A 12,788-nucleotide genomic window follows, 5' to 3' on the forward strand; every position below is an offset into this window, starting at 1 on the left:
AGGTGCTTTTTGTTAGTTCTAATGTGCCTCGCTGATTTGATGGTCGACAGAGGAAGCGTCTCACACACTGCTGTGTTTTGTGTTTGCCTTCGGTTGGATTGTAGCAGTGCATCTGCCACAGTGATGCTGTTGCTATAGCAATGCCATCCTCCAACTCTGGCTGGAATAGCATAATCCAATGAAGAGGAGACAGAAACCAGTTTGGAAATAAAAAAATTTAAACCCCCCCCCCCCCCCAAAAAAAACAGCCTGAGTGGACTCAAGTGTTTAGTGTACACAAATTAACAGTTGCAGTCGTGATCCTGTCAGCACGCTGCCAACTTGTCTACTCACGCTGGAATTAATTCACAACACTTGAATAGATTTCGTGCTTTTCAGGGGTGAAAGAAGCAAATTCAACAGCACGCTTCCAAAACAACAAATAAAACCCTTACTGCTTTGTGTGTTTGATGTACATTTGTGTTTGATGCTCTCCAAATGTCATACTTTGTTACCAGTGCACCTCTAAAATATCTTTTTCTTCCCAGAACTTCATTTTTAGATGTTTTCTGGCAAAGTCTAATTTGGACTTCTTGAGTGTAACCAGCTTGTTGTGCCTTGCTGCAAACTCTCTGTATTTCCATGCATGAAGGCATCTCTTGGTTGTAGAATGTGACAATGATACATCTACCTCCTCGATAGAGTTCCTAACTCTCTTTTCCGTCTGTATATTATTCTAATCAACTGCAATAAGAACCACTGTAACGTTTAAGTTTTGGGGATTACATCATCTCAAGCAAGATGAATTTAACAGCTTTCAAACTGCAGCATTTGGAAGAGAAATTTCAGCGTTCACTCACTTCTTCAGCTTCATGTAGCTGTCAGTGACGACTGGTCTGCATTCGGCTCGGTGCACCACCATCCCCTCCAGACTGATTTCATCTACAACAAAGACAGTGACTCAACTGCTTAATCATGATTCAGACACACAGATTCTGTAAGTGGAGGGAAGTCTTTGTTATCCACATTTTATTGATGTGTAACTCAAACAACACACACACACACACACACACACACACACACACACACACACACACACACACACTTTTATTGAACTGCAGGTATCTTTAGTGCACATTTGGAAGAATCAGTTTACAAGTAACTACCAGAAACTGTTTTTAACCTCTTGAGAACTTGGGTGAATGCACACATTCCTACCTTCAGCCTATTTGAAGTGGACTTGCAATGCATTTCCTTATTTTCTATCTTATATATCTAAACTGTTGCATTTTAGATACTTTAAAAAATGGGCAAGTTTCACTTAATGAGGTATTCATGAATAATCTCTGTTAGAAGTTCAGACTTCAGACTGCTGTAGATGCTTGCTTTCTAACTTAATTTTTATTTGCTTTTTATACTGAGGTTTTCTGACATCATGAGTACATTGCTCGTGAGATGTCCACCATATGGGACAGGATACAGCCACCAGTTGCTAGGGAAACATGTATTCCCCGACTGGTCGGTAGTGGTTCCTTAATGTTGGTTGATATCAGCTGATATCAGATGTTGCTGCAGAAGAAACTTCCTGGTGATTGCTTTGGTTGCTAGCAGATTGTGTGTTTGCAGACTGCTAACAAACTACTAGCTGAGGAGTAGCAAACCTTGAAAAAGCACGATGGAAAGCAGAAATGGAGACGGCTCACCTTTGAAGTAAATGTTGTGTCTCGGAGTTGAAAACAACATGTTCAAAAACTTTGAACGCAAACAGTCTAGCCACAGGCGGTTGCTAGGCCTCATTCCATCGCGACCATGTACGTTCAAAATAGCTGACAAGTTAACATCATGTCACGGTCTCCTGTCTGCAAAACCTCAAATCTTGGGCTTGTTTGATGTTACCTGGCAGGGTTTTCCTCACTCGGTCACAGAACAAGACCACAGCCCACGTTCTTCATCTGATTCAAAAATCTTTTCCCATTAATGTTGCACTGAGTGTTTATGCATGTGTTTGTCCACTCTGCATTTAATCATTAGTTATTATTAACCTCACTCCTAAATAGTCACATCATGTAGCCTTGTAGATGATTGTTAAAGCTGGATCTTGTACAGAGTAAAGCTAAGGGACGAGACCGTGCCATATGTAAAAGGCTACATTGAACTCTCTCAACGTGACTGACAGCAGACAGCAGAAGATGAAGTCTTGAGTGGGGGATAAATGGAAAGGGCAGATGAAGATGATGATGATGAGGGAGACTGCGACAGTGAAATTGAACGCGATAATTAAAGGCCGTTACACGGATGTGACAGTCTATGATGACAGCAGATCACACCTTTTTGCTCCACACCACGTCCTTTTCTACTCTGAAGATTCACAATTATTCACACTGAGTGTTTACCTGCATTTTCAAGCAACAAAAACAACCAGCCTGCACGCCCACTCTCACTACCCCCGTGCATAAAAGCTTTTTGAGGATTCCTCATTGAAGGTCATTTAATGTGGGGGCTGTGGTGCCCCCTGGTTTTCAGAAACTAAAGCTCACTGTGTTTCTAAAAACGTCAGTGTGCATTCGTCGGTGGTACCATTGAGACTCGAGTAGGGCCCAACCTGGACCGATTAGGAGCTTTTCCAACATAAGAGCCAAACCCATGGCTTTAACAAGGAGACACAAAACACAATTTTTTAAAAAAGATACTTGTTGTGGTCATTTTGCATCTCTTTATACTCGTTTCAGCACCTCTCACAGGGAGAGTACAGGAAACAGTTGGAGAGGGCAGTTAAAACGTTTAGATATACTTGCTGTAATCTGTTCAAAATTCAATCATCAGCATTAAAGTTAGTCAGACTCTTTTTTTTGGGAGCGCATTACGTTAATTTCTCCCAAAATACACTTTCTGAGATTTGTGATACACCTCTGAATGTCTTCTATCGCCACAAAGCACCTGAACCCAGCTGCACATCAGTTTAGACACAGACCGCAATTTACCAACACTTTCCAATCCAATCTGTCACAGCAGGAGACAATACGCAACGAGCACAAGTGCTTCAAAAGCCAGGTGTGCTGCTAGAAGGAGCCTCAAACATGCTCGTAGCCGTAATTGCTGTCAGTGGAGCGCTACAAATAGCTGAGTGCACTGAATAAACTACGTAGCTCGTTTATCAAGTGTAGCTGTCTCTTTTAAACAAGTGCACCAAACTGCATAATTACTGGATTCGCTCATAAGACTGGAAACGGACAAGCTGCTGTATCTTTATGCGTACGTTTAGATGCAAGGGACTTTTATTTGATCACATCCAGAGAGTTTCACTTTCACACATTTCAACTAGCATAAAGCATCAAGTGAACATACTTATAGTCCAGCCAGAACTCGCAGCTTGACATTTCCTGCCGTTTGTCATTCACCCTGCACAAAGGTTTTTCTTTTGTTAGATTTATTTTCAAGCTGTTCTTTCATTAGGTGCTTTAGCCAATTATCCAACTGCCCAACCCACAACCTTGTTGCTGAACCGTTTGATGCCTCTTCTGCTCCTCTCCAATCATTATCGGGAGCAGTTTTCTGTTTTCTTTTTTTCTGAACGTTCAGGAAATGCCGGAGTCCAGTTGGTGAGCGTTGGCGTCAGATTGGCAGCGGCTCTCGCTATTGTGCATTGTTGGCATCGTTTGTAGCCGGACGCGCAAAAAGGTCCAAAAAGCCACTACATTTTACACTCATCATTTAACAAAACCAGCAGAAAGACGAAGATGCTCTAAGGGTAAACAGAAAGAGCGAGTCTACAGGGAGGCCAGCAAATAGTTGGCGAGGCATTCATAATGAATAGCCTGATAGGCCTGAGTGACCTGTGCAGTGGAGAGACAAGCTGTCAAACTTATTTTAACAGGCTCTTCTTATTTTTGAGGTGGTAAATCCTGTAAATCCTTGATGGCTACACACCAACCCTCTCATATCCATCTGCACCCTGTACATTTTTCCTTTTTGTTTCAGTCCCTCCTACTTGAAACGGGGGCATAATGCAAAGAAACGGTCCCCGGCATAGATGTCTTTCCCTCTTGGACGTCATCCAAAGAAACGTCAGTTTCTGATGACGGAGGTGCAGCAGGATCTCCTGTCAGTCGGCTTCTTTTGTTCCCTCATCTGCGTTAGCCCAGATGCAGCATCCTGTCCAGATTATTACAAGGGTGCATATCATAGCTTGCGAGGCAGTTATTGTTTTACCGATCTTCTCCCAAATGACTAAATAACGTAAAAAATATGTCTCTGCATGTTGGCCCATAAAAGCACATGCATATGCTCTACTAACCCATAATGAAAGCACAATTACATTTTAATCTAGGCTGCCTGAAAATTTTAGGATTTTATATACTGAATAAAAAAAAAACCCCACATACACTAACAAATATATACACTGTACTGTCCATATCCATTAGTTTTAACAGGATATTAAATAAGAAACTCTAGAAGTTCATTTATTGCTGATATAAACTGTAGCACTGTGGCAAAGTAACAGCTATTGAATCATTTAATATGAAGCTCAACCCTTCTGAGGGAAACCTCAGTGCTAAGTTTTAATTATGAAAGTGCAAGAAACAATGAAACAAGGCAAATATAATTGTGGTTCAGATAGGATTGTACAAAAAAAGTGAAAACTATCTATTGGAGCCACTATCTCTGCTGTTTTTGATGATCCCTGATGTCGTCGCTGCCCTTCCTGTTCTGGCTCACTTTTCAATCAGCGTTTGATCTACACACAATGTCATCCATGTTGATACTGATCTGTTGGGTCTTTGGAGGCCTGCACGCAAGCGCACCTACTTAGGTTTCATACCCTTCTGTGTGGGCTCTGCGTAGGCAAATAGACATGAGTGCAGAACCGTATAACAGGCGTGAGACTGCATGCCTCCACCTCTCACTGTGCATGAACGCAACTGAAGATAGTGAGCTTCATTCATAGTTTGTATACATGTGCGCATTTGTGCATAAACAATGCTTATGATCATTCCAACAGCATATCTGGAATGACATTAATACCATTTAATATCAAAATTAATTAATTTATTATCTTGTAGCAGCCTTGAGGGGTCCTTGAGGGGTGAGGGGTGACTAGTGCAAAGACTCATGGGACTGTTCATGTTGATGTTAATCTGTTAATTTAAGATGCTATGACAGTTATTGCATTTATGTTTTGTTGGTCCTTCATTGTTACTGTTACATTATCATCTGAACTCCAGTGTTTTCTTGTCTGCTTGTCTGAAGGTGACGTTGAGTGCGGCTGCCAATTTGCCACCGTGACTTAGACTGTTGAGGCAATTAATGACCTCTGGTCACTGTTCATGTTTGCAGGGTTGTGTGTTAATGCTAATAAGACGACAAAGAGTGGTGCACAGAACACAAGAGCCGCAAACACACAGCAGCAAGTGTTTCTTGTGGTTTGTGTTCAGATATTTTTATTCTGTTAGGCTTTTCTTTTCTCCACATCAAGTTATTATTATTGTATTGAGTTATTTATTTTACCTGAGCCATAAGTCCATGACAATGTTGGACAGGCGTCTCTCAAAGAACAACGTAATCGCTTCCTTTGTGATCCAGGAAACCTGCTTCCTTCTAAAGAGAAATGGACACGTGGCAGAAAGCAAAACATGGACTGAAACCTGATGTCCCAGAGGTGTTCTTTTGGATTTAGGTCAGGTGAGCATGGGGGCCAGTCAGAGGTATCAATTCCTTCTCTATGAACTGCCTGGATACTCTTGCCATATAAGGCCGGACGTCGTTGTGCACCGGGAGAAAACCCAGGGTATGACAGTGCATCCAAGGATTTCGACCAATAGCAGTCAGGGTGCCACTGCCTAGCCTGTAAAGGTCTGTGCATCCCTCCATGGACATCCCTCCCCAAATCACTCTTGACCTGCTACCAAACCGGTCATGCTGAATGATGTTACAGGCAAGGTAATGTTCTCCTGAGAGCTCCTACTCGCTCTTGAGACTGTGCTGGGAGAGGTATTGTCTCATGCTACCAGTACTGACACTGACCCAAGCCAAATGCAAAACCAGAGTGGAAAAACTAATCAGTCTGTGGCCTCAACCTTTAGAAGTGTTTTGGGGGTTGTCTCATTGTTGCCAATTTAATTACCAGCAAATCAGCTGAAACTGATTAACAACCTCCTCTGTTACGTAACTGACCAGATCAATATTCAAGAAGTTTAAATTACTTGATGCTACACTCTGATTAAAAAGCAGTCCTTTAATTATTTACATTTTGTTTAGTCGTGTCGTTTCCATTTTAGAAAACAGGGAAAACAGGTGGAAACAGTGAATTTGTTGGGGACTATTATAAGCAGTGGATAAATTTGCACTTTGTAGATCACAGAGGCTGAACATGTCACTCAGTGCTGCGGCTCGCTTGTGTTTAAAAAGAAAGAAAAAAAACAAAAACCTTTTTTATATTCAACAATGGAGCCCTTGTCTGCAAGATAAGTGACTGCATGTATGCATGCATGTATGTATATATGTTTACGTATTCAGTGATGACCAAAGCTGAACAAAAAGCAGATGCAACGCCACAGTCACCATAGTAACCATCACACCACCACCTGACATTATGTGTCACACAACATTTCATCAACTGCCCGCCAAGAGTCCGTTTTTTAAATCTTGAGGGGACAAACACTAAGGTGTCAGAGATTTCTCACTAATGTTCATCTTTTTTTCCCCCACTAATGGATGCAATTATGTGCAATTATTGGCCAGTGAGTGCCAGAGCAACACGCCTAAAAACACACCCACACATGAGAAACGTGTGCACACAAGCACCGCGCCGTTGAGCATCCTTCGCCTTCATCCCCGTTATGAAGTAGTTGCGGTCAAACAGATTCAAGGACAAGCGGATTGTTTTCCTCCTGCCATTCAAGTCTTCCAGTTTCCTCTTTCCGAGGCCCGAAAGGACACTGATTGTAGCAGAGAAGCGCCTTTGTAAACATGAACAGCATGAACAGCAGAGAGAGAGCGAGAGGACCAGCATGGGATGATGACTGACCACATCAAATGTAGCTTCAGGCGTCTGTGTGGGAGGAACACTTGAGACGAGCTGCAGACTCCTGCACAACGGCTTTACTATAAAACTCGAGCGCTACATGAATATTGTGGTCCACACCTTCAACAGACGATCGATATTTTAATTCTCCCACGCACATATCATTCACAGGGCCTCATTACTCTTCAGTGATACAGAAATGTCATGGCTGTTACTCAACCATATCAATGAAATCATGAATATAACATAACACAACCACACCGACGTGAACAGATTCTCTCTTTGTCATGCTTTTTATTTTCCTTTTCCATATTAGGATTCCTGAGGAATAAAACACATGTGAATGAAGCAAATCTCCAGGTGAGGATGCTTGAATAAAGCAGCTGAAATTGTGATCGTTATTGTCGGATGACTTGTTTTGTTTTTTTAAATCAACATTGTCTAACACAGAAGATGGCTAAAGAATCTCCAAGGGTAAAATCGTGTGATGTTTTCAGAATCAGGCTGTGCATGCCTCTGTATGCTAGCAAAAACTAATCAACCAGCCCTCTCCTCTCTGATTCATCCTGAGCGTGTGCTGACTGGCTGTGGCAGTCCTGTTATCAGGTTTGGATTTATAATTTAAGCTTACCAACACTGGTTTAGAACAGAAGCCTGAATCAGACAGCCCAATGTGAGGTGGGTTTTTAGTCTTCTTCCGCTTTAGTTTGATTTTGCACATGACTCCCATCTCCCTTATTTGTATTTGATCTTTGTGAGCAATTGGACATCAGCAGCATTGCATGATCCTCCATCCATCCATCTTCTTCTGCTTATCCGGGCCCAGGTCGTGGGGGTAGCAGAGAAGCCCAGACCTCCCTCTCCTCAGCCACTTCACCCAGCTTGTCCGGGAAAACACCAAGGCGTTCCCAGGCCAGCTGAGAGATTTAATCTCTTCAGCATGCCCCGGGGCCTCCTCCCGGTGGGACATGCCAGGAACACCTCGCCCAGGAGGGATCCTTGTCAGATGCCCGAACCACCTCAACTGGCTCCTTTTGATATGGAGCAGCAGTGGCTCTACTCTGAGTCCCTCCCAGATGTCTGAACTTGTCACCCTATCTCTTAAGGGGTCTCCAGCCACCCTTCGGAGGAAGCTCATTTCCATGGCTTGTATCCACTATCCTGTTCTTTCGGTCACTACTAGTGACCATAGGTGAGGGCAGGGATGTAGATCGACCGGTAAATCGAGAGCTTCGCTTTTACGCTCATCTCTCTCTTCATCACAATGGACCGGTGCAGCGTCCGCATCACTGCAGCCACAGCACCAATTCGTCTGTCGATCTCCGGCTCCCTTCTCCAGTCACTCGTGAACAAGACCCCAAGATACTTAAACTCCTCCACTTGGGCCAGGAACTCGTCCCCGACCCAGAGTGGATCACCCTTTTCTGGCTGAGAACCATGGCTGCGAACCGTTCCAGTGCGAGCTGGAGGCCACTACCCGATGACGCCAACAGAACCACATCATCCGTGAAAAGCAGAGATGAGATTCTGAGACCACCTGCGTGATCCTGTACATTAGATTCATTTAACCCACAGACACAACCATGACATAGACTTATTGTAGCTCAGGTGGCAGAACGGAAAGGTACATGCATGACTCTATAAGATTAGATGGTACTGCACAGGAGAAAACTGCAACACCAAAGACAACTACAGCTATCAACTGCTCAGAGCTAAAACTAACGTAAACCCAGAAAGATTACAGTTGGCAACAGGGGTATAATGGCTGCGAGGAGGAAATACGAGTCCATACGACAGGAAGGACAAAAGTTACTGATGTGGTTACACAGTGGTAAAAATTAAAAAGCTCCACCCAACATGCAAAAACCCAGTGAAAAAGATATTTTTCAGTTTTATTAATGACATTACTGTTCAGCTTCTGTAATGTTACTTTAGTTACTGTTAAACTAAAGTGTTCAGCAGTTATTTTATAATTTTACACCAGATAAAACCAGAGTGCTTACATTCGACAAACGCTGTGTCACTGCTACTGCACTATAATGCTTGGTCTTGGGAGCTTGTGGCAGTAGATTCACACTTTGAGGCAGTGTGTCATCACTGACAACAGCTGATTGGAAAAGAAGGGTGGAAAATGGCCTTTATTTAATTTTGCTGCTGCCTGCGAACTGCAGTCACAGATAAAATGATTTTCAGTATAATTTATATATCGCAAATGTAATAATCATAAAATAATTTTGAGGCTTTATCGCCCACCCTACTATAGATGGTGATTCCACCAGTGACTTTTTCCACATCATCACTAGAGGGTGGTTCATTTTAAAGCATTACACTGTTGGTTAAAATAAGAATTTGGTGGTGTTTTTGGGGGGATAAGGACAATCTCGGACTGATCCCAAGAAGTTGATTCTGTTCGTCTGGGCGTAGCGTTTTCAGTGGGAGAAACATCTCAGCTTTTATGGATTTCCTTAGCTGGATATTTAAGATTACATCAAGACACTTTCTCAGACTGAGTTGAGTAAACTGTACTTTTGTAACTTTCTGCTGTGTTTTACAGTGTTCAAAGAGTTGAAAGTGAGACTTTAAATCAACTGGCTTCAGATAAAGTCCAGGAAACTAAAAAAACTTTTCTTTTTAAGTGCCTCCTGCCTCTTTATGTAATCCCAGACTGACTCACTGATGTTGCCATCGGGGCTCTGTGGGGGGTCATACCACATGCTGCTGGACTCCTCCTTACTCTTTCTATATATTCAAGGTCGCAGTCTCACTCTGCAAAGTGCACTCAAGACCAGTAGAGCGCTTTTCCGGTTCAGCGTCTCTTACATGTGAAGAAAACAGTGGCAGAGACAAATGTCCAGATGCACTTCACTCTTTTTCAGGTTTTAGCTGGAATCACTCGTCTCCCACATTGTTGCGTAACACTCGCACTTCCTCTCTGCCTGCCCATCATGTCATACTATAAATTACAGAGGCCTGAATTTAACAAAGATAACCTAACGCCGACTTACAACACCATCCTGAATACAGACGGCACAGTCCGATCCCCAAAAGGAAAAGGTATGCGCGCAGCCGCTGACAGTGATGTCATCCAAAGACATATTGTGTTGGGTGCCGAGTTCCTGCAGTTTAAAAAGGCCAAATACATCGTAAGTTGCATAATTATTACAATAAAAATAGAAAGCGCTTCAGGTGTTTCCACATCAGAGCTGACGTCCGCTGAGCACATCTGCATCACAGCCCGGTCATGTCTTCAATCAGGCTGGCTTTTAAAAGCAGCACTTTTTCTGTTAATGATTTTTTTTTCTTTTATAACAGCTTTACCAAATTCAAGGACCCTTTCTTCCATTTTTATTTTGCATTTTTATCTCTTTGTTTGAAGACAAACACTCGAACTGGAAATTTATATCAGACAATGTGTCCCCCCCCCCAAAGAAAATCCCTCCCTCTGCTTTTAGCCCACTGCTTCACGCACCCTTGTTCTTTTATTTCATACAGATCTATTCAAAATACATTTTCTCTTCTCACAGATGAAGCTCTGCCAGATAACAGATTGGGAACAAAGACCATCAGCGCACACGCTGACTCTAATTGCAGCACATTTCAATATATTCAGCGGTCTTCAGGGTTTGCTTTTTCCAAGGCGCCCAATCGTTATTAATCAAACAGACTTCTTCAATATGTCCTCACGTTTGAAAGTGCAACCAAGACAAAAGAAAGCTGACAAAAGAAGCTCCAGCGAGGCAATTGTTCAAGGGTAATATTTTTATGACCACCAATCATTTTATCACAGAACAGCAGAGCTAACAATTACTGTACACAGTGGTGGTGCCCACAGTGATTTAGGCGAGCAGACAAAAATGCAAAGTGCCAAGAACATTGGCATATTTTCCCTCTTAATAAAAAGCACACCCATTTACTGCAGTTCAATCTATTCATAATATTAGCACCACTTAATACAAAAGAAGCCAGGAGATTAAGTAAATTAGCTGATTAAAGAGCGGCATGATAATTTAAAATTTATTGAGATCTGAGCAAAGCTTTTAAGAATACGAGGCCATGTCTGATTCAACAACTAAAGCATTAAACAGCTGAATAATTACTAATAAATGACGGAAAAAAGAAAATAAATAGGCCACGGAGAAGTCAAGACCTGTATCAGCTATAATCCAGATGTGTAAATACATTTAATGCCATTACATTTAGCTAATTCTGTAAGAGCAGAGAAGCGAAAAGTGTCCGAGTGAAGACGGCAGAGGAAGAGAGACACAAGCGCGAGGAGGTCACTCGTCCACCCCCTCATGCTCATCTCTTACCTCCATCTGCTCCGAGGCCCTTTCCTCAAAGCTGTGACCTTCCTAATGTTAAAACAACAAACAGCTTTCCGCCCACTAGACCTTCATCCACCAACACCGTCTCTCCATCTGTTCTCATCTGTTTCACTAACATGCAGAAAGCCTGCATATAGAATCAGAGCAATAAATACGTCAAAGAAATTCATCAGGCACGGATGCTTTCTCTTCTCGCCTAACAGCGCATCCATTTAATTTTTATTTTTTTTCAACGTTTATTGACCTCAAGCTTCATTCGGCAGCTACAAAAAGATTTTGCTCTTACAAACACAAGATCTAACCCATTGCATAAGCAGCTTTTGTTACTGTGCTCCAGGCTCTTCAGGTGACCCCGGTTCTGTTTTATTATTATAATTTCATTTCTGCTCAAAAACAGCATTCTTTCCTCCGACCTCAGCTGGGATGGGATTGAAGCCCGGTGACCTCCTGGATATATTGCCAACTGTGATCTTCATGGGTTTACACTAGTTTTTGCTCTCAGGAATAAAGACAGATGGCGCAGTGAGAACGCACACACGCGCATACACATGGTTTTCTAGAGCCAGCTGTAGGTGATAAGATGAAGTGGAGATGGAAGTATAAGGTGTGAATCTACAATCGATGTATGGTCATGTGAAAATCAGCTGATTTCTTCTAGACTTGTGCACTGCTTACTTTTATACCTTCGTGTGCTGGATTTCCTTATAACACGTAACTAACGTTTTACCCACTTCATTTACAATCATGAACTAAGAAGACGTAAACACAGGGGTGATGTAGTGCAGCAGCAGATCAGATCTCAACTGGAAATGGTTCAATTAAAGCCGCAGTAGGCAGAAATGTACAAAAATGGCCCTTTCTTGGCTTCTCTGTCAACACATATCAGCAGTTTGTCCAAATTTTGTTCATTCTGCGCTCCAGATGGGTTGAGACTGTTAAAAATCTTAATTGTGATGATCGCGTTTAAGCTGCATTAATGCTGATAGCGTTTTTTTATTTATTTATTTATTTTTAATTAGTTCGTCCCCGTTTGTACTTCTTCTGTGTTGTAAACGCGCAAATCAGTCCATGCATCAGAATCAGAATCAGAATACTTTATTGATCCCTGGGGGAAATTATTTAAAACGGAGGAAAATACAAGTCAGGAAAAAAAAGAATACGTAAGAAAAAAAATGCATGATTACATTGCCCCGCCCATGATTACATTGCCCCGCCCATCAAAAAGTCTGCACATGCGCGAATATATCACACATTGTTCGACTGACGATTCCCGGTTGGAAAATTTTTACATATCGCCCAACCCTATTGTGCGTATTATATTCCTTGTTTCAGTTATCACGCTTTCTCCATGTTCCTTTTATCTTGTTGTCGAGTCTCAGTCTGTTTGGTGTTTAGCGCAGACACCGTACCAGTCCTTCTATATAACTTCCAAACATACCAGTCACATTTGTTGAGGTCTATGT

General features: G+C 42.2%; 1 protein-coding gene across 1 annotated transcript in view; it reads right to left on the reverse strand.

The window, feature by feature from the left end:
• Nucleotides 1-12,788, reverse strand: part of LOC146691054 (general transcription factor IIF subunit 2-like) — a 64,944-nt gene that overhangs the window by 5,274 nt on the left and 46,882 nt on the right. Inside the window, exon 5 of the mRNA XM_085434359.1 lies at nt 840-921. Coding sequence (XP_085290485.1) covers nt 840-921 — 82 coding nt within the window. The remainder of the gene's footprint in view (nt 1-839; nt 922-12,788) is intronic.

The sequence above is a fragment of the Copadichromis virginalis genome, linkage group LG16, assembly GCF_057382275.1.
Source record: "Copadichromis virginalis isolate Kocher_CV1m ecotype Utaka linkage group LG16, C_Virginalis_male_GT1.1, whole genome shotgun sequence".
Classification (NCBI taxonomy): domain Eukaryota; kingdom Metazoa; phylum Chordata; class Actinopteri; order Cichliformes; family Cichlidae; genus Copadichromis; species Copadichromis virginalis.